This window comes from Myxocyprinus asiaticus, chromosome 28, assembly GCF_019703515.2.
Source record: "Myxocyprinus asiaticus isolate MX2 ecotype Aquarium Trade chromosome 28, UBuf_Myxa_2, whole genome shotgun sequence".
NCBI classification, from domain to species: domain Eukaryota; kingdom Metazoa; phylum Chordata; class Actinopteri; order Cypriniformes; family Catostomidae; genus Myxocyprinus; species Myxocyprinus asiaticus.
The window spans coordinates 5,875,727-5,898,213 of NC_059371.1; the positions used below are offsets into that span (position 1 = coordinate 5,875,727).

The 22,487-nt window shown below is 37.9% G+C and overlaps 1 protein-coding gene across 2 annotated transcripts; it reads left to right on the plus strand.

Annotated features, from left to right (window-relative positions):
- Nucleotides 1-779: 779 nt before the first annotated feature.
- Nucleotides 780-21,293, plus strand: slc34a2b (solute carrier family 34 member 2b). Of its 2 annotated transcripts, none has more exons than XM_051659803.1 (13): nt 780-862; nt 2,077-2,134; nt 2,251-2,385; nt 2,477-2,605; nt 7,274-7,417; nt 7,766-7,877; nt 9,640-9,835; nt 10,741-10,836; nt 12,412-12,532; nt 13,715-13,882; nt 17,164-17,280; nt 17,634-17,758; nt 19,248-21,293. In XM_051659803.1, exons 2-13 carry the CDS (start codon nt 2,080-2,082, stop codon nt 19,782-19,784), a joined length of 1,935 nt encoding a protein of 644 aa, XP_051515763.1. In that variant the 5' UTR covers nt 780-862; nt 2,077-2,079; the 3' UTR covers nt 19,785-21,293. The 2 variants fall into 2 exon arrangements, with proteins under 2 accessions (XP_051515763.1, XP_051515764.1); XM_051659804.1 differs by lacking the exon at nt 780-862 and adding an exon at nt 1,176-1,355.
- Nucleotides 21,294-22,487: the final 1,194 nt, after the last annotated feature.

Consider the following 22,487-nt stretch of genomic DNA (forward strand, 5'->3'; position numbering starts at 1 on the left):
TTGTTGGTTGATTAATGTCTGGACCAGAATAAAAAAATCCCTTTGATGCAATGCACAGGTGTTGGTTTGTCCAAAGTGCTGATGTGATATTGAAAAGCACATGGGTAAGAGAGCTACGTGCATGAAAATACCAGATCCTTTGATGATATATTACTGCATATGCATACAGTACAACAGGATGGGAGGGAACTTCAGGTCAGTTCATATGGTAAAATCACTGTAAATCATTGAACATCATTTTAGTATGCCTAGACTTTGTCTCATCCCTAAAGATTGAGTAGTATTATAGTTTTAAATGAAGTCTTACACACATTTAAGCTTATTAAGCACATTTAAGCCTTCCCTTCTGGAGACAAATATGAAACGATGAACATGTATATTCGGTAATAGCACTTTATGGCATAGCTGATTTGTGCTATTTTTTTTCCAGTAAATGGCAATCTCTGATAATGCAAGAACTTGCAGTAAAAATAGAATAGAATCGAAGGTTTTAAATACTTTATTAGAGCTATAAGAGGAAATTCAGGGTCTGAAAAACGTAGCATTTTGACTTATTTGCCACATTTATTGGTGCGCAAAACAGACCATTAACAAATATACCATGGGTTATTTGCTAGTATTGAGGTAATATCTGTTTGTTTGAGCTGATAATTGTCCTCCTTTTGCCTCACATCCCCTGAGAGTGAGGTGAACTATAGCACCACCCGCTCCGGACTTTAGAGCAGTGACACGCACAGATCTCTCCTGCTACAGGTGTATATTAGACACCTGTCCCTCCTCTACAGGTAGAGATACACTGGACTCAGAACTACACTCACAAGACAGTGGGGAAATCATATTCCAAGAAACTCTGCTTACTTTGGTAAAGAATACTTGATATTACTTGACTATTTATAAGCATTTTAACTTGAATTATTTATAGGATCTCTCCATAAAAAGATTTGGGGATCTTGAGTTTTTTTTACGCTTTCCTTCCAGTAGCTCACTTTCTTTCTTTCTTTCTTTCTTTCTTTCTTTCTTTCTTTCATACACTGTAAAAAGTGAAAATGTGCAGTTGTTAAGGAGTTAATTCTACCTGATGTACTCTTTAAAATGACATTCACAGCTGTAACCCAAGTAATGTAGTCAGGTTGTTGCAGTCATTTTAAATATTTTTTCAGACTTAATTTAGATGAAAATCACATTTTAGGGCTGTTACTAAAGCAGTTTTAAGATGTGTTCATTGTTGATGACTATAAAATCATGAGTGTCTGGGTGTGCACAGGTTTATATCTATGATTAAACTATTGCATTATCTTGTGGTGGAAATTGCGGGATATTGCCGTATAAAGGGTCTGCTGACAGATTGATCACTGGTCAGTATTTTTTGTAAACACTCATTTTACACTTGAGTATTTGTGAGTATACCAGCATGAAAGATAGATAAAAGAAATATAGAGAGAAAGACCGAAAAATTATAGAAAGGTAGAAAAAAGGTAGAAAGAAAGATAGAAAAAAGATAGAAAGAAAGATGGAAAGATAGAAAGTTAGAAAGAAATATAGAAAGATAGAAAAAAGATAGAAAGGTAGAAAGATGGAAAGATAGAAAGAAATAAAGAAATATAGACAGAAAGATAGATAGAAAGAAATAAAAAATATATAAAGAAAGAAAGATAGAAAGTTAGAAAGAAAGATAGAAAGAAATAAAGATAGAAAAAAGATAGAAAGTTAGAAAGAAAGATAGAAAGAAATAAAGATAGAAAAAAGATAGAAAGGTAGAAAGATGGAAAGATAGAAAGAAATATAGACAGAAAGATAGATAGAAAGAAATATAGACAGAAAGATAGATAGAAAGAAATATAGAAAGAAATAAAAAATATATAAAGAAAGATAGAAAGTAATATAGAAAAAAGATAGAAAGAAAGAAAGAAAGGGGTTCTTTGTACTTCATACACTCATTGTTTTAAACGGCCAAATGTTCCATTTTCGAACGTTTTTGTATTAGTAGTAGTATTAAAGTGTTCTTTTAAAGTGTTAGTTTTGAATTTGAAATGGCAACAGTATAACATGTTGTTTTGTGTGTTCGTGTGACTGAAGGTAATGGCCCCGCTGTCTGAGAACGGAATTCTTCCCGCCACGCGGCCGCCGGAACTCGGTAAATGTACCATATAAATCCACGTCCACGCTGAGGCGCACTTCTCTTTCCCCTTGCTCCCTCCTCCTCCTCCTGCTTTCTTTCTTTCTCTCAGACTCATGCCTTTACTCACACAGGCGTCAAAGATGCAGCCGAACCCGAGCCGCCCTGTTATTCCAGCATCTCTCCGGCTGAAGAAGAGCCAGCAGAACCGCAGGAGGTGGACCCGTGGGATCTGCCCGAGCTCCGGGACACCGGGGTGAAATGGTCAGGTACGAGAAACACGGAATGGAATAGAGGACACGAGCTGAACTCAGCTCAAACACGCGCCTCAGACTGTTTGTCTCTGATGTTCTCCTACAGAGTTGGACACGAAGGGGAAAGTTCTTCGGGTTGTGACGTCCATCGTGCGGCTGGTTCTTCTGCTGGGACTGCTCTACTTGTTCGTCTGCTCTCTGGACGTCCTGAGCTCCGCGTTTCAACTCGTAGGAGGTAACAAAAACTTTCGCGCCCGTTTCTTTACTTTAGTCTTCTTATTGATCTTTTTACTTTTGTTGTTGTTGTTGTTTATTTTATTTTTGCATTATAATTGTAGAATTACACTGTAGAGCTCTAGATGAATATAGGCTACTAAACTATAAAACATCACAACATCAGCTAGAGCCTTTACCATACTTTACTAAATCAAATCAAATCCCTTTGTCACAACACCATATCCACAAGTGTACAGGTGTGAACATCTTGAGTGGATACTCACCAACTAAAGAGTGTGGACAAATACCAGAAAAAAACACACACACTATAGACGCATGTAACAGAATGAACAATATTTACATATACAATATACACAGATATACACTTAGACATAGTACTAATGTACAGATAATATACAATATGCACGAGGACTAATTTATAAATCTGAATATATAAAATATACTGAATGTATAGAATATTGAGATATGTAGTGTGCATAAAACAACACGTAATAGCAACCGTGATAGGGTGATCATGTGCTGGATGAGCAATGTAGTAAACAGCAGTGCAAATGGAGTGCCAAGGGACACAGAGTAGTGATGATAGTGCAGTGTACAATGCTGGAGTGTATGTCTGTGCGGAGCAGAACATGAGACATACAGTCTGTGTAATATGATCAGTCTGAGACCAGTCAGTGTAACTGATACTGTAACTTATAAAGTGCAATGCACGGGAAGATGGGGTGGGGTTATGCAGTGGTTATGTTATTAGTTTGGGTTCAACAGTCTGATGGCCTGCAGATAGAAGCTGTCCCTCAGCCTGCTGGTGCGGGACCTGATGTTGAGATATCATCTGCCTGAAGGTAGCAGCGAGAGCAGTCCATGGCTCGGGTGGCTGGAGTCTCTGATGATCCTCCGAGCTTTCCCCATACACCGCCTAGTGTAAGGGAAGATGAGGGAAGAGGCCCCCCTTAAAAACAATGTGCATTTACTTTTAAATAGTGACATAATTTTATATTTAAGTTTAAGTTGTATTTAGAGATTAAGTTATAAGCTAGTAAAGATTTTTGAAATGTACATCTAATTCATGGAATTAGTTAACAATAAACCCATAAATGATAATAATTATTGAATTAATGATAACATCAGAAGCACCATGCTACTGGGATCTTACCGCAAGGGTCTATTTTTACCATTTCACTTCAATATAAAGACAATATTTTTTACTCCACAAATCTAAATGCATTATGGTAACCACACATTCCCAATTAACTAACAGACATAAAACTTTTAATATCCAACATAAAAGAATCACAGATCACTATTTTCCAATGTCAAAAAATTAGATCAGATAACCTCAGAACTGTTTGATGGAATAAACCTCACAAAAGTTGACATTTAGATTAAAATGTAAAGATTAAAAGGAGCAGAGCCATACAATAATGTGTTGAGATGAGTTTTAGTGGTAAATAACAAAGTGGTAAAGAGTGGTGTTATAGTAAAGAGGAAAAGTTAAGGTGGGGGGAGCATCTTACCCCAGGGGGGGCGTATTCCCCCATCTTCCCTTACATCGCTATAGTATACTATATGCTAATATACTATAATGTACTCCTCGTTTCAACTAGTATATTCCAACAGTAACCTTCACACATTCTTTCTTGTCTTTTTCTCTTTTTATAACTGTTTTTTTTTCTTCGAACTTTAGAAATGAAAAACTATACACTGTAGAACTATTGAAACAAAAATGGGCATAGACTATGCTATGTAAGGGATGATCCACGGCAAGGTGTGCGTTAAACGATTTTAAATGCAGGACATGGAAGCGAAGCACCACCCCACGTGAATCAGAGAAGTGCATTTAAAATCATTTAACGCACACCTAGCCTTGGATTATCCCACTTATATCATGGTCACTTGCCAGAGTTGATTAGTTACAGCTGTCATTGATTTTTGCAGCGTAAATCTTGACTGGAATAACAAAAAATAACGGTTAATTTGATCTAAGGGCCGTTAGATCTGCAGTTCCACCTGTTCTAAATCAGACACAGAAAAAAAAAGTAGTGCGACCGCATACTTGGTCAAAACTGTGAATTTAAATGCACAATCCACAAATAATCATATCCACAGAATGTAGAGGGGTTGGCACTCCAGAGAAAATATATGATTTAATTTGTATTCATTGTTGTTTTCACATTAATGTGGAAAAACTGACGTTACAAACGTGACAGTGACAGTAAAAGTAGCACTTACTGTATAAATAAGGGGAAAACCATTCAAAACACTCTGGAACCTGCAGATTTTGACCTCTGAGACATCGGTATGGTATCCATCAAGACTGCACGACTGACTGAATGAAATCGCAATCTGTCCTTGCATGTAGCGCTTCACCGCAAACAAATAACGCTTCTCCTTCAGTGTTTGAGTCAGAGATGTGAGCGCAGGTGGGCCAATAGTGGCTATAGGCGGCACTTCAGCACAGCAACACAACACATACACAACACATTAAACGTCTTGCATCGCTTTGTCAGACAGCGAAAGATGCATTTATTAGGTCTGGATTTCCTTCTCTCACCCTTTATATTAGCTATGCTGATGAAAGTGGTTAGGAAATGTTTTCAGATGCTATTGTTCACTCTGCTTGCACTGTAATGTTATGTTGCTATGGTTACAAACAGTGCATTAATATCAAACAGTGTTTAAAACTGACCAGAACTACCTCGAACAGTGTTTGAACAGACCATGGTACAAAGCCTACTAAACTATACTCTATACTACACTATGCTTTTTAACTGGTAGAAGGAAACAATAACCTTTACACATTCCTTCTTTATTTAAATTTATTTATTTTTTTTAAGTTTTCTTTTCCTCAACTAGGGCATATACTGTATATATATGGAGGCATCATATACAGTATAAATGGCACGTCCTAAAGGTTAAAGGGATAGTTCACCCAAAAATTTAAATTCAGTCATTATTTACTTACCCTCGTGTTGTTCTAAACCAATATGAATTTCTTTCTTTGTTTTGGTACACAAAGGGAGAAATAAAAAAATAAAAAATTCTGCTTAGTGATGTCATACAGTGGCAGTGGAGGGTGACCACCTCTTCAAGCTTCATAAAGGATGCAAAAAATTCAGAAGTCTTAATACATTTTTCAATGTGACTCATGCCTTGTTTTGAAAGCATACAACAAGGTTTGGTAAGAAACAAACTGAAATCGAATGTATTATTAGTAAAAATCTTGACCGATCTTTGCTCTCCTGTGACATTTAAGTTCAGGAGGTGGCATTAACCTTTGCAAATTCTTTTCTTCACTGTTTATCTATTTTAAAACTTTTAGAATTATAGAACTACACTTTTGTATTATACCATGGTCTATTGGAATACTGTATTCTGATTGGCTGGAATGCGTGCGTTTAAACTGTTTACTGCACAGATAGTTCCAGTCAGTTTACTCACCGTTCTACATTAATGTGCCTAGCGCCTACTCTGTGAGAGTTGTATGCCCTTGTTCAAACTACCTCCGGATGATTTGAATTATAATAATATGATAAACATCATCTAATATTGCTGCGCTGCTCAGCACACCTGCTAGAGGGTGCCGCTCGATCACGCATGGCTGACTGAAGCTCTGAATGAAGACTGCTTTATGAAACGCAGCATTTTGTGGTAAAGTAATAACACAAGGCTGTGTCACGATTTCAGTCTTAATTCAATCAGTCGTGCAGCCTTAATGGACACCATACCAATGTCTCAGAGGTTAAAGTCTATAGGTTTTAAAGCGTTTTGGATGGTTTTTCTCGCATCGTGTATTGGAAGTGCCACTTTTACAAGAGATATCAAGTCCACAACATCGGTTTTTCCTCATTAATGTGAAAATGACAAAGAATAGAAATTAAATATGACATGTTCTTAGGAGTGCCAACCCTTCTACATTATGTGGCTAGTATTATATCTGGACAAGTTTTTACAGAGTATGTGGCCTCCAAAAAACTCATGTCCATTTTTCCTATTTTTAATACAGCATTTTTATTTAATTATTCGAAATAAATGTGATATTTCGCACTTTGTCTGTGTCTGATTTGGAACGGCCAGAACTTTCAGCTGTAACTAATCAATGCTGGCAAGTGGCCTTGGTATAAGCGGAATAATCCACAGCTAGGTGTGCGTTAAATCATTTTAATGCACTTTGCAGAGGCAACCACGTTGTGCATTAAAATCGTTTAATGCACACCTAGCCGTGGATTATCCCTTACTTATACTATAAAATTATTCTGCATAACTTTCAAAACATCAACTTTACTGTTCTTTGCAATTCTATAGAACTTTCAGAGCAACTGTTCTATACTATGTTTTACAGCTTTATACAGCTATGGTAGAGAACTATACTATACTACAGTATTTTATTGAACTATACTTAGAATTTGTACTATAAAACTATCAAAACAATCAACTATACTCTCCGATACTGTAAAACAATATAGAAGCTATGTCAAACAGACCAAGTAAAGATGGAAAAGAAAGTTTAAGGTGAATAAACAAATACCTGAAAAAAGTAAATGTCAGCCTGTCTAACTGCACACTAGTTTTTCAGGGTTAATATGTAATAGATATTTCTTATCTGTGAACAAAAATAGATATGCTGGACTAGGTGAGCATAGTTTGGGTGTTTTGTCATTGTGCCTAGGAAAGGCAGCTGGTGATATCTTCCAGGATAATGCAGTACTTTCCAACCCAGTGGCTGGACTGGTCATTGGAGTTCTGGTCACTGTCCTGGTTCAGAGCTCCAGCACATCCTCTTCCATTGTGGTCAGCATGGTGTCCTCTGGACGTGAGTCTCTCTTTCTCGGCTCATACAGATATCTCCCCCTAATGATAAGCACTGTTGCAGTTAATAATGTAACAAGGTTGTACAGTAGCAAAAATTGCAACAAAGTAGCAAAAAATAAATAGATAACCATACTGTAAATGGTGAAATGTGCAGTTGTTACTGTAAGTAGTTAATTTGACCTGATTTGACCCTTAAATAATATTAGTTACTAGAACAAAACCAATTAATTTAGCATATTTTTAGGTTACATGACAAAACATTTTTTGCAATGCAATATGAGCTCAAAAAATTAACTATACACGGAAAGTAGGTGTAATATTGAGATATATTTTTCATTATGATTTGTAGTGTTAGAGGTGAAGTCTGCGGTGCCAATCATAATGGGCGCCAATATCGGAACTTCTGTGACAAACACCATTGTTGCTGTGATGCAGGCAGGAGACCGCAATGAGTTCCGCAGGTAAACCCAACCCAAGCAAATCATTTTAATCAATACACTAAACACAGATTAAATGTGCACTCAGTTATTCTTCCCTCTTTAAAAATGTTGCACTCCCTAAGAAATGAATTGTAATTTTGACACATAAGTATAAAATCATGAGCACTCACGTGAGATGAAGACCTTATAAAAGCTGTTTTATTCTACATGGAGAGGGTCCCCTCATGGGGGTGGCCATGTTAGCATCACATGACCAGCCGAATACAAATAGCTTAAAGGGATAGTTCACCCAAAAATGAAAATTCTCTCATCATTTACTCAGCCTCCTGGCATTCCAGATGTATATGACTTTCTTCTGCAGAACACAAATGAAGATTTTAGAAGAATATCTCAGCCCTAGGTCTATAAAATGCAAGTGAATGGGTGCCAAAATGATGAAACTCCAAAATCCATATAAAGGGAGCATAAAAGTAATCCATATGATTCCAGTGGGTAAATCCATGATATGATAGGTGTTGGTGAGAAACAGATCAATATAAAAAAAAATGTTTTTTTTTTTTTTTTTTCCATAAATTCTCCTCCTTGCCCAGTAGGGGGCAATATAATAAATTTATTTACAAGAAGAATGTAAATCACCAAATACAGAAGGAGAAAGTGAAAGGAAAAAGGGCTTAAATATTGATCTTTTTCTCACTTACACCTATCATATCGCCTCAGAAGATATGGACTTAATCACCAGAGTCATCTGGAGTACTTTTATGTTGCCCTTATGTGGATTTTGGAGCTTCAAAATTTTGGCACCCATTCACATGCATGGACCTACAGAGCTGAAATATTCTTCTAAAAATCTTCATATAAGTTCAGCAGAAGAAAGAAAGTCATACACATCTGGGATGGCGTGAGGGTGAGTAAATGATTAAATTTAATCATGGCTAACTGTAAATAGTGAATTTCTACAATGGCATCTGTAACTAAAAACTATTGCTTTAAAATGATGCTGCATATTGCTGGCAGAGGCCCACAGCGTGGCACCAAAAACGAGATGTGAAACAGTCAACAGGAATTCATATTTTTTTTACTCTACCCCCAAACCCCAACCCTTAATCTAACCATCAGTGGTGTAATAATATAATTTTAAAGTGAAAATACAGTTTTCGAATTGGCCACACCATTGTTTATTTGAACACAATTACTTCCTGGTTTCCATGGGACCAGAACTGGTGTATCAGTGATTGCTTGTGCAACAAGCCATGAGTTGCGCCATAGGGAAAGTTGGATCCATTAAATCTGATGCAAAAATTGTCAGTTATTCAGCAGAATGGGGTTGATTTCAGGATACATGAACATTCGGAAGCAGCTTGTCGATTTCCCATGAGATCATGTTGGTTTTCTGTCAAAAAAAAAAAAAAAAAAGTGCAAAATTGAAAAGTTGCAGTTAATTGCTGCCTTCAAGTTCTAAATAAAATCAAATTTGTGCTAAAGATCAAAATCAAGTTGAAACTGAAAACATAAAATCAAGGAAGTCTAATTTATAACTTAAAAACCTAAAGTGTAATTATGAAGTCAAATGCATTAAAACAAAGATGCTATTATAACATGATGTAATATGTAAAAAATGTTTCGTTTTAAAGACCGGCACATTTGCCTTTTCAAGCACTTTCTAAACACAATCATGTTTTACAGCTTTTTCAAATTATTTTGCACTGTTCCAAAAATGCATCTTTTGTTTGCTTTCACGCTTTACTTATAGCAACAATTGCATTTGTTATTTACTCTAACTCAGGGCATTTGCTGGTGCCACGGTCCATGACTTCTTTAACTGGCTGTCTGTGCTGGTGTTGTTGCCTCTCGAGGTGGCCTCAGGGTTCCTCTACAGGCTCACAGATCTCATCATCGATTCCTTTAACATTCAAACTGGCGCAGACGCTCCAGATCTGCTGAAGGTCATCACTGTACCCCTCACCAAGAACATTATTCAGGTGAGCTCAGTGTCACTACTCATGAGTTATATACACGTGAGGCTGTTGGTCAGTTGTCTTATCCACCAGTGATCTTAACCAGGCGCTAGGGGAGGGTGCTGTGACCAAAGTCTTAGAGTATATATCACAACATATTTTTTTTTTTGCAGGAAACTCAACCCAAAAATGTTTTATAAATTACATATCCTAGTAGTAAGACTTATTTTTGGATATTTCTAGTGAATTAAATTTGACTGATAGGGAATTTTGCCGATACAGATAACTAAGGGGGTGGAAAAGTCAGATAACTGATTAATTGGCCGATAGTTTTTAACATTGATTTAGAGAATGTAAAACATATATATATATATACGTATATATATTAGTCTTTCCTAACTATGATTGGCATAGACATAGAGGCTACAAGAGTCCAAATTGAGTTTATTGTGCAACCAAAATCCAGATAAAAGCCTTAAAAAAAGAAAGAAAATTTGTTGCGTAATGCAGGACTTTTAACTATAAACAAGCCCGGAATACATGCACTTATTTCAGGACTCTTATTTTATGCTTATATTCACCCGATTAAAACTACTGGCATAGATTTTTGCTTATAATCGATAGTTTACAATTTATCGGTGAAACCGATATTTCGTCTACCCCTAATTTATTATTCAACAATCAATTTGCCATCAGTACAATACTGTTGCTTCACATTATGTAACACTTGAGTTAAAAAGAAAAGACTCAAAACTTCTGACTGGAAAATTCATGTTCAAAGCAGTTGTAAAATAGCCGATATACACAACTGTGACGGTGTGACCACACATCTATTGAAATGTATAGTTACACATGTTACATGACCTCAACTTTACATGTCATTTGATTCTGATACTGTTATTAAAACACTGTTTTTAACTTTTTTTCAGCTCGACAGCTCTGTTATCAGTGGCATTGCGACTGGTGACCCCGCCGCCCGCAACAAAAGTTTGATTAAGATCTGGTGCAAAACGGAAAAAGTGACGGTGAGAAATGTGAAAATGAGTTAATGAGTCTGGAAGTCCACGTAATAATTCCCATCAGTCACCTGATGAGGCTGTTAAAACATGAGAACATAGGATTTATCATACTGATGGGAATTTCAAAAAGAGAAGCGTAGGGTCAAAATAGATACATATAGATATGTAAGTATTTTATCTAAATTCCTCTTAATAGATAACAGCTGCAACTGTTCTAACAGGAAAACCTAGTGAGCTGCCTTCCTGTCTAATGCCTATATAGGCAGCTGTCTTTTAAGGCAGCATACAAACTGAATTTGAACCTCATAAGTGACTGATTTAGATTGATCTTGATAGGCAGCAAATCTGTGTATCATACAAATAGCACTTCTGATAACTGATTTTAAATGAGTTTGACATTAACTGTTACTAGATTAAAAACATATATTACTCACATATACTGGGTAAAATCGTCCATTTATATTTCGATTATTTTTTCATTATTCTGGAATTGACTTCTCCGCAAAGGATACTTATGATGCTGCCATTGAATTAGGCTGAAATGTGGTATCTTAATAGGCTTCATTTTGGAAAAGCCTTAACATCAGGAACGCACCTATGATGTCTTAAAATGTTTAAATGCAGCTCAACAGGTTTTGGAACACAGTCTATATGACCTGCTTCTTGTTTTCCTGACGTCTCAAATCATAGTATAATATAGGGTAACACTTTATTTTGATGGTCCCAAGTAGATATTTAATTGACTATAAGTGACTTATCAACTGGCTTGCTATAGCTAGTAAACAGTGTTCAGTACTTTCAGTAGCCTGTATATAGATCTTTATTAATGACCTTTTAATGAACTGATGTGCTCAACAATAATGTAAGAAGGTCATTAATAGAGATCTATATACAGGCTACTGAAAGTCTACTGAATGTTTGTTGAAACACTGTTTACTAGCTATAAGAAGTCAGTTGATACATGTAAGTAGGTCATTAATAGAGATCCATATTCAGGCTACTGAAAGTCTACTGAATGTTTGTTGAAACATTGTTTACTAGCTATAAGTAGTCAGTTGATACATGTAAGTAGGTCATTAATAGAGATCCATATTCAGGCTACTGAAAGTCTACTGAATGTTTGTTGAAACACTGTTTACTAGCTATAAGAAGTCAGTTGATAAATGTAAGTAGGTCATTAATAGAGATCCATATTCAGGCTACTGAAAGTCTACTGAATGTTTGTTGAAACACTGTTTACTAGCTATAAAAAGTCAGTTGATAAATGTAAGTAGGTCATTAATAGAGATCTATATACAGGCTACTTACTGAAAGTCTACTGAATGTTTGTTGAAACACTGTTTACTAGCTATAGCAAGCCAGTTGATAAGTCACTTATAGTCAGTTAAATATCTATTTGGGACCATCAAAATAAAGTGTTACCTAATATAGTCTATAGACAGCATAATTTATTCTATATCAAATCAGACTAGCCTGACCAAGCTGGGAAAACAACTAAGACCAGCAAGCCAGCTTAAGCTGGATTTTTCAGCAGGGTCGTGTGAGGTTTGGGTCTGAGGATGTATTTTTCGCCCATTTCAGAACCTTGTGAATATCACAGTCCCTGGAATCGCAAACTGCACCCCTGACGCTCTCTGCTGGGTGGAGGGCAATGTGACCTGGACTGAGCAGAACCAGACAGAAACTATCAACTTGCAAAAATGTGAGTGCTTGTGCTTTGTGTGACTTGGCTCTTGCGGGAAACCTGCACAATACCTGGATCAACAGAAGCTGAAGCCTCTCTTCCTTCCTTACATAGTTTACTTATTTCAGCTCCAAGCCATCGACCGTGTTTCCCTTCGACTGCCAAGAGGACAATGGCTTCTCTTGAGTGCTGGGAGAGATATTAGCTTCACCTTTCCCCTTACACCTCCTCCATCCTCTCTAACTTTTCAATGGGGCTTTTCTTCATGGCAGCCTTGGGCACCTGGGGCCATTGCACTTGAACAATGAGGCCCAGCCAATCTGGGAGGAGGGCTTTAGCTCTGGGTTCTAATTTGGTCGATTAAAATCAACATGGACGTCAACTCTTGAGTGCTTAGATACAATGTTGAAATTCCAGTCTTGGTTCAGTGGATTTGTCAGAGTATTTGATCATTCAACTGTGAAAGAGGATTCTGATACTGTGGTCTTCAATTAGCGCCACTTGAGTTCCTGGACTGGAAAGTTACAGACATTTTTTTGATTAACTATATAATATATAAAATTATGAACCACATCCTGCAGCCTCATTTAAATATAATGGAATCTAAATTGAATAGAATAGAAATATATCATAGCTAAAACCTGCCTGTTTATAACTGCAGTGCTCCTGTGGTCATTTTGGGGAGGGGGGGGGTAGACCAAGTTGTTCTAATTGTAGAATCCTCCAACGCTGACCACAGAGGAATTAGAAAAATAACCTATCGACATACATTTTTGCAGATAACCGAAAGTGTAAAAAAGGCAACTATCAGCACTGATTTACCGGTAACATTGATATTTTGTCTGCCTCTGGTCAAAACTAGCATGAACTTTAGTTGTACAATACCCATGCTGAAAATACCATTTTAAACAAGTCTTAAGATGGTTTAGCAGGTTTAAAGTGGTCTAGCCAGTCTCCCAGTCTGGCCAAGCTGGTGTTTAGCTGGATTCCCAGTCTGATCAGCTGAGTAAATGCGCAAACCCTCTCTAAAACAATCAAACTACACCAACCTGACCAGTGGGAACTAGCCTGGTGGCCAGCTAAGACCAGCAAACCACATTAGGTTGGATTAAGGTGTTGCAGCAGGGACACTGGCCGCTAAAGTTGTACCTAAAATAACACTAAGATTTGAAATGGAGTTATCCTCTTCTATCTCCTCAGGCACTCATATATTTGTGAACGCTAATCTACCTGACCTAGCGGTGGGTTTGATTTTGTTGGCTCTATCATTGCTGGCCCTCTGTACCTGTCTCATTCTGATCGTCAAGTTGCTGAACTCCATGCTAAAGGGTCAGGTGGCGGTCGTCATCAAAAAGGTGCTCAACACAGGTGAGTCAACAGCAGAGACGTGTTAATAATCATCAGGTGATAAGATTTGCTGCTAACGGCTAACATAAACCTTTGATGTGCGCTCAGTATATGAAAACAAGGTGTGTCAGCACTGAATTCTTTTCTAAAATCGTCTTTTTCAAGGTAATGAAGACAAAGACAATCGTAGCAAATATTTGATCTCTCACTAAAAACATGTATGTGGCAATCCCGACCCAGAAATCCACTTTATCACATTCTTGTAGGAGTCGTGCTTCTCGACTAACTGGAAGCATGTTAGCGTGTATCCTGTCATATGATAGTCAGCGCAGGCGATCCAGTCCTGCTGTCTGATGAGCTGAACAGGAACATTATATGAGTCTGAGTGTGTCTGAGGGCCACAGGTGTGTGTGTGTGTGTCTGTGCACGTTCTGTTGGTTTCACAGTATACTCAGGTACATACTAACAGATGGCAAATATTCGCTAATGGGTTGCAGGGAACTTGAACAGTGTAGTCTGATTTCTGGACGAATTACTCTTATGAGTCAGTACTTTTTTTTCACACAAGCATCACTTGATACAGTGATAGTTTATATGAGTGATGCCGTGCAAAGGCAAAATGCAGTATTTACACATTTTGTCAAAAGTGAGTTAACTTATGACTGAATTCAGGTCTCTTAGGCTATGATCTGTCCTGTTACAAAAGGGTTTGGCCATTGAAATTAGGAAATTGGCCATTGCTTTGGGTATGTACAACACATTTGGCTGGATAATCAAAAAACACTTCAGAGTTGGCGTAGAAACTAAATGCGGTTTGCCTTTTTAGTAGAGGTCGACCGATAGTGGATTTTGGGGATACCGATAACTAAGATGGTGGGAAAGGCCGATAGTTTTTAAAATGGATTTATAGAATGTCAATTTTTATTTTTATTTTTTCCTTACTATGACAGGCACAGACACAGAGTCCTAAATGAATAAAATCCCAGATGCAGTTTATTGTTCAACCATAATCCCAAAAATAACCAGAAAAAAAAAAAAATGAAGATTTGGTGCATAATGCAGGACTTATAAGTATAAACAAGTCTGAAACACACTGGGGACTCTTATTTTGAAAGAAACTATTGCCATATATTTTTGCCGATAACGACAGTTCTAAAAAGCAACTATCGGCACCGATTTATCGGTAAAAATGATATATTGGTCTACCTCTACTTTTTAGGGTAGAGTGGTTCTCAGCTGTGGTTTTGCTTACACTGTAAAAAGTGGTAACCTGCAATTGTTCACAATGTTTGTAAGAACACACGCACACAAAAACAAACTTTGGAAGGTGCAGAGTAAAAAAAAAAGATACTATCAAAAACAGAAAAACTTGCACACTTACTGCTCCAACAAAAGAGCAACCATTGTTGGAGCAGTAAGTGAATGTGCGAGTTTTTCTGGTTTTGATAACCTGCAATTGTTACCTTAAGGAGCTATTTCTACCTGATCTATCCCTTTAAACTGGTTCCGTTGGTGTAACCTAATAGTTGATTCAATGATGTAAAATAACAGTTGACTTGAATCGAACCAGTTAATTTAGATGTTACCACATGAATCACATTTTTTAGGTAAGCATTTTTTAAGTGTACACTGTAAAACATGTTTTTTCAGATATCCTAAAAAGATTTGCTTTATGTGGTAGATAATAGAGGTCGACCGATATTGGATTGTGCCGATACCGATTACTAAGATGGTAAATAAAGGCAGATAATTGATTAATTGGCTGACAGTTTATAAAATCGATTCATAGAATATTAATATATATATATATATATATGTAGAGCCGAGGAGGGCGGGGCCGGGTTGGAATGAGACACACCCGGTCCCCAATCAGCCTGATGGGGCGCGCGAGGGATAAAGGCGGCCGGGGACGACAGTTCGAGAGAGAGAGAATTACAGACAGCTGTGCTGTGTTTTTAGTTGTGTGTTTTTGGTTGGGTTTTTGTTTAATAAATTGTTATTTAAGTTGTCAAGCCGGTTCTCGCCTCCTCCCCCCGCGGACGGCGGTCTTCTCTCGACCCCTCCGCGTTCCCGGGGGACGGCAGGGCACTCCTCCACCCCCGGCAGCGGCTCCCTCGCTCCAGGCAATCGGGGAGTCCCGTCCCCGCTCGCCTCGCGGACGGCGGCCGTTCCCCGCGTCCGGGTAGTCGGGCTACTCCGTCCCCCGTCGGACGGCAGCGGCGCTCCCCTGGGTGGACGGCAGTGTCGAGGACTCTGCGACGGGAATCCCTCCTCCTCCCGGGTTTCGGCACCAGTGTAAGGGGGTTTAGAGGAAAGGAGGAGGCGAGAACCGGCTTGACAACTTAAATAACAATTTATTAAACAAAAACCCAACCAAAAACACACAACTAAAAACACAGCACAGCTGTCTGTAATTCTCTCTCTCGTCCCCGGCCGCCTTTATCCCTCGCGCGCCCCATCAGGCTGATTGGGGACCGGGTGTGTCTCATTCCAACCCGGCCCCGCCCTCCTCGGCTCTACATATATATATATATATATATATATATATATATATATATATATATATATATATATATATATATTCTTTGATGGACACAGACATGGAGGCAAGAAGAGTCAATAATTAGCAAAATCCCAGTTGCTTTTTATTGTGCAACCAATATCCCAATATTAATCAGAAAAAAACTACTGAACTGTCAGCACCAATTAATCAGTAAAACCAATATATCAGTCTACCTCCTCTAGTAGATAACATCTAAATTAAGTGGTTTAAGTCAAGCCAAAAATGTTATTTAAGCTAAATTAACCCATTAACTTAGCTTAAACCAACCAAAGTTATTTTTATAGATTAGGTCAAGTACAAAAAAAGAACACATTACCACTTTTTTAGGATAAGGACCCCAATTTTATATTGTACATCAAATAGCGACCCAACACAGAAGTGTGACTGAACAAGATAACACATGGAACACACACTGGGACAAATTTTGGATAAGTATTCACAGTATTACCAAGTGACAGATAAATTTGTGCCAAAGTGCTGTGACATCAACAATTAAACATATGGGAAGCATTTCTCCTCCCTTTTAAATCTTCTTACTATGCATGATTGATAAGTATAGTTGTGTTTTAGCATTCACGTTAAACATTGACCCTATCAGAACATTATCGGGTCATGATCCACCAGTTGATTTTTGATATTTGTAATTGTTTATGTGCCTTTATTACTGTATTTTACTGTTAATGTTTAAGTGCATTGGTTTTGTTAATGATCTTTCTGAAATGGCTGTATTTGTGGGCAGATTTCCCCTTCCCCTTCGCCTGGGTGACGGGATACCTGGCCATGCTTGTTGGAGCCGGAATGACCTTCATTGTTCAGAGCAGCTCTGTCTTCACATCGGCCATCACCCCACTAGTTGGTCAGTACAGAAACTACCAGCTTCTGATGGTAGTGGGATTTACATGGTTTCTAGCTAGTTGAAACGGGTCCAAATTGGTTTAAATAGTTGATCTCCTGGACTACCAGCCAGTAGGCTGAAACCAATCTGGTTAGAGCTGGTAGGCCACTTCGGCTCCGGGTGGGGTTAGTTAATCGTGTTGAACATATTCTAGAACATTGGTCATTGATTGGTTGACTTGCTGGAACACTTTAGGCTTGGCTTATTAGGCATCTTTTCCAGTTTCGTTAATCACCATTTAGTTGGGTTAATGTGATTTAATAAACACTCAATACTGGACTTAACACTGTTGTTTGTGGTGTCTTTCTGTTCAGGTATTGGCGTAATTAGCATTGAGAGGGCTTATCCACTTACACTGGGATCCAACATTGGTACAACAACAACTGCCCTTCTTGCTGCTTTGGCCAGTCCAGGAGAAACGCTGGCTAACTCATTACAGGTTTGTTACTGAGCCGAAGCAATCTTAAATGAATAGTTAGGGATGGAATTGTAAGGAATTGAACGATTCCGGTTCTGGTTCCTTCCTAATACGATTTTTAAGAAATGCACTTCTTATGAAATTGTTGCCAAATGATGAGATCATTTAGGATTTTACCAGAACAAATTCTTGCAAAAGGTGTGTTTACACAGACTTTTTAATTAAGATATTTATTCCATTCATTAATTTTTTATAAAATACCACTTATTCTAACAACAACAGTGTATCTTTGTCTACTTAATGTCATATGAATGACCATACAATTAGTCTCACAAGCCTCAAGTACACATACCACAAGAAATTCTTGTTTGTTTAGAGTTTGTTCATTATGTCTTATGGTTCAGAATGTTTTTGATTCACTTACAAGAACTGGCTGATAAGAATCATTAGTTCGTAAGATACACTATATTTTTAGCACTGTAGATTCAAAAGAACCGGCTCATAAGAGTAATTTGTTTCGTAATCGGACTACACTGGTCCTGCTGTATGTTTTATGCTGTGGAGAACTGGTTCATAAGAGTCATATGTTCAGCAGTCAGACTACATTGGTCACACTATGTTTTACGCTGTAGATTCAAAAGAACCATCTCATAAAAGTAATTAGTCTGGAAAGCAGACTTCACTGGTTGCGCTGTTTGTTTCGTGCTGTAGATTCAAAAGAACCAGCTCATAAGAGTAATTTGTTTAGGAATCGTACTACACTGGTCACACTGTATGTTTTACACTGTAGATTCAAAAGAACCGGCTCATATGAGTCATTTGTTTAGGAATTGGACTACACTGGTCCTGCTGTATGTTTTACGCTGTAGATTCAAAAGAACCGGCTCATAAGAGTCATTTGTTTGGGAGTCAGACTACACTTATCACGCTATATGTTTCGCACTACTGATTCAGAAGTACTGGCTCATAAGAGTAATTCGTCCAGAAATCGATCTACTCTGTTCACGCTCTATGTTTCGTGCCGTAGACTCAAAACAACTATTTCATAGGAGTCATTTGTTCGGGAATTGGACAACAATTAAAAAAAAATCGTGCTGTTTGTTTCGCACTACTGATTCAAAAGAACTGACTCATCAGAGTCATTTGTTCAGTAGTCAGACTAGACTGGTCACGCTGTATGTTTTGCGGTGTAGATTCAAAAGAGCTGATTCAAGAGTCATTCACTCGGAAATTGGGCTACACTGGTTACGCTGTATGTTTCGCAATACATTGTAGATTGAAAATAAATTTCAGTCCCTTTAAATTTTGGTCTATTTCTCACACAATTACTGTTGTGTAGTATCAAAAGATGCACAAGTTGCATGGAATACTTTCATGGTGCTTTTTTGTTTTTGTTTTTGAGGCTTGATGACAGAATTCTCTACTTTGGCTCTGTATTATCAACTTTATGACTCTGGATATGGATATGGGATATAATTACTAATGATAAAATTTTTATCTGTTTTTCCAGATTTCTCTCTGTCATTTCTTCTTCAACATCTGTGGTATTTTACTGTGGTACCCCATCCCCTTCACCCGCATCCCTATCCGATTGGCCAAAGCTCTGGGTAACCGCACAGCCAAATACCGCTGGTTTGCGGCGCTTTACCTCTTCTTGTGCTTCTTCCTCCTGCCACTTTTGGTTCTGGGCTTGTCCATCGCGGGCTGGCAGGTGTTGGTGGGGGTCGGGGTGCCTGTGGTGGTCTTCCTGGTTTTTGTGATAGTGGTGAACATCATGCAGAAGCGCTGCCCGAGATTCTTGCCCTCTGTCCTCCGCAGCTGGAACTTCCTGCCCAAACCGCTGCACTCCCTCAAACCTTGGGACAGACAGGTTACTGCGGCAATGACCTTCTGCAGAATGCGCTGTTGTTGCTGCTGCAAGTGTTGCAAGAAGGAAGAAGATGATGAAGAGGAGACAAATAAGAAGCTTAGAAGTTTAGAGATGTTCGACAATCCAGCACTCACTATAGAAGATGAGAATGACCAGGCGAAAGCGACACATTTATAATGTGTAATGGACTGTTTTTATTAATGTAATACATTATGTGTTTCTAATAACATGCTACAAGTGATCACACAGAAAGGCGCTTTGCGGGTTTAAGCAGAATTTCTAGAGTATCGTGGTAAAATGAGAATTAGCATTTAGGAAATAGATAGACTGGATTATTTAATTACAGTATAAGTGGAAACTGCTAGACTATGTTGCTAAATGTTTGAGGACACACAAATACTACACCACTATGTGCTTGTTAAGAATTATTTTCAAAACCATGGCCAATAATAGGGAGTTAGGCTTGTCTTTGCTGTCATAACAGATTCCACTATTCTGGGAAAGCTTTCGAATTGATGTTGGGACATGGCTTCTTGCATTTGCTCCCATTTAGACACAAGAGCATCAGCGAGATCAGGCAGTGATGTTGTGGGGCCTGGCTTGTACTCACATAGTGTTTATCACTATAAGTCAGTTGTGCTGGTGCTTTTAAACTTTTATAATTGTTCAGTGTTTGTGGCAGAAATTTGCTTATATTTTGAAATGTTTGTAATTAGGGCGGTAGGTTAGCCTAAGGTGGTAAGCTGATCTCCCAACCCAGCTAAAATGGACAGGATTTTTACTGGTTTTAGGCAAACACCAGATTGGCTTTGCTGGAAGACTACACCAGTTCAGTCAAGACAACTCTCAAATATATATTTATTTATTATTATTATGTTTTTGTATTATAATGCATATAACAAATTGGAAGGTTTGATCTTGGCGGACTAGTTGCTTACACTGCTGCTCCAGAGAAGTACAAAAACTTGCTACTGCTAGAACACACACAGATATGCTGCTGCTGCTGCGCAATTAGACACATTCAATCTCCTTTGAGCAGATTTAAACAAGTGGTGCTGGGGAGGAGGAGGGTTTCAGAGAGAAAACTCTCATAAAATGTTGCTGTGACCAGCTATCTGCAAATAAATGAGGCTACTTAAATGCTAGACAAAGAGAGAGGAGCCTAGTTGATTGGCTAACAGATTACATATCAAAGGACCTATCATACTGGGCCATGAAATATGCGAGTCGATTGGCTAACACAGTGATTCTCAAACTTGTGCTGGAGGCCCCCCAACACTACATATTTTGGATGTCTCCTTAATCAAACACACCTGATTCTACTCATTAGTGGCGACTCCAAGACTTAAATTGGGTATGTCAGAAAAGGGGCGACATATAAAATGTGCAGTGTTGGGGGGACTACAGGACCAGATTGAGAAGCACTGGGCTAACAGATTACATATTCAGAAAACCTATCAGCTTGCGCTGTGTAGAGTTTTGTGACTATTTTGACCAGGCTGGGAGACCAGCTAAGACCACCTAACCACTTTAGGCAGGTTTAAATTGTTTTTTTTTTCAACAGGGTAATAATGTTTTGCGCATTCTTTACAGCAAAAATGCACAAAAATGTTGAATGTCATGTGGAACTATTTAAAAGTGTATATGTTTGTAGATATCTGAACATAAAATTTATGAATTTCTAAATGTCTGCTCATTTCTACTGTAGCTTTTTGAGATTTCCTTGTAGAAAAACTATTTAATTTCATGAAAATATTTATAGATTTTTAATAAAGGACACCTTTGTTTTATATCTAATAACAGACATTACAAATATCACTCAGAGATGTAAGATATTATCTAAATAAATATTTAAAATGTGCGCTGTGGCAGACAGTTCTCTTGCTCATCGTAAAGGAGGAAGCGGGAACCGAGTTTACAACCAAAATACTTATAATTCAACACAACATAAAACTGCTTTTCAGCATAACAATACCATAACGCACACACAGCTCCATGTGCTCTCTCATTCTGTTGACTTTTCAGTCCAACAGGCAGAATGCACACATTTAGTGGCTGTGTGCATCTCCCTCTCTCTCCCAAACTGGCGTCTCCGGCTCCTCTTTATCTCTCTCCCGGCTGTTTGCGGTAACATAGGGCCAGGCATCCATCCTAACGGCCCGGCCCCGATCCTCCTCGTCACAAGCACATTGGTTCTATTTTGTATTTCAAGATATACTGTCTTTGTGCATATGCATGTGTGTGTGTGTGCATATGCATGTGTGTGTGTGTGTATATATATATATATATATATATATATATATATATATATATATATATGTACAAATATATAGGCCCTATGTTTACACATTAAATTTAAAATGCAATTTAAACCCTTGTGTTTCCTTCAAGATGCAAGTTTGCTGAACTTACTATCATCCCTTTATAGCTTTGCGTTGTGAGTAAATGATTGTAAAGATGCTCTAGTTTTCAGTTTGTTTTGTTTCTTATCACATGTACTTCTCAGTATGTGTTCTGAAAATGATGTTAAACGTTCAGGACAAGTGACGACAAATCAGCTGTTAGACATTCTTTGTGTGTTATAGAGACATACTCTTTATGTGTTATACTTAGAAAGCTGTTATATAAGGCACCATCATTTTTTATTAGATATTTTCTAGTGCAACTTCTTCTAAAAGGACTTTGATTTAAGTGGTGTGATATCAGTGTTCCTTCTAAGCTGCTTACACGCAGACACAAACTTCTTATGTTGCTCCCATGTTTTAACTGGAGTGGCTTAACAAAACAAGTCATCTTGAGTTTTCCTCTCTTTTTTTTCCCAAGAAAACATGTCAAAAACAGCCTCTAGATAATATCTATTATTAATAATATAATCATTGT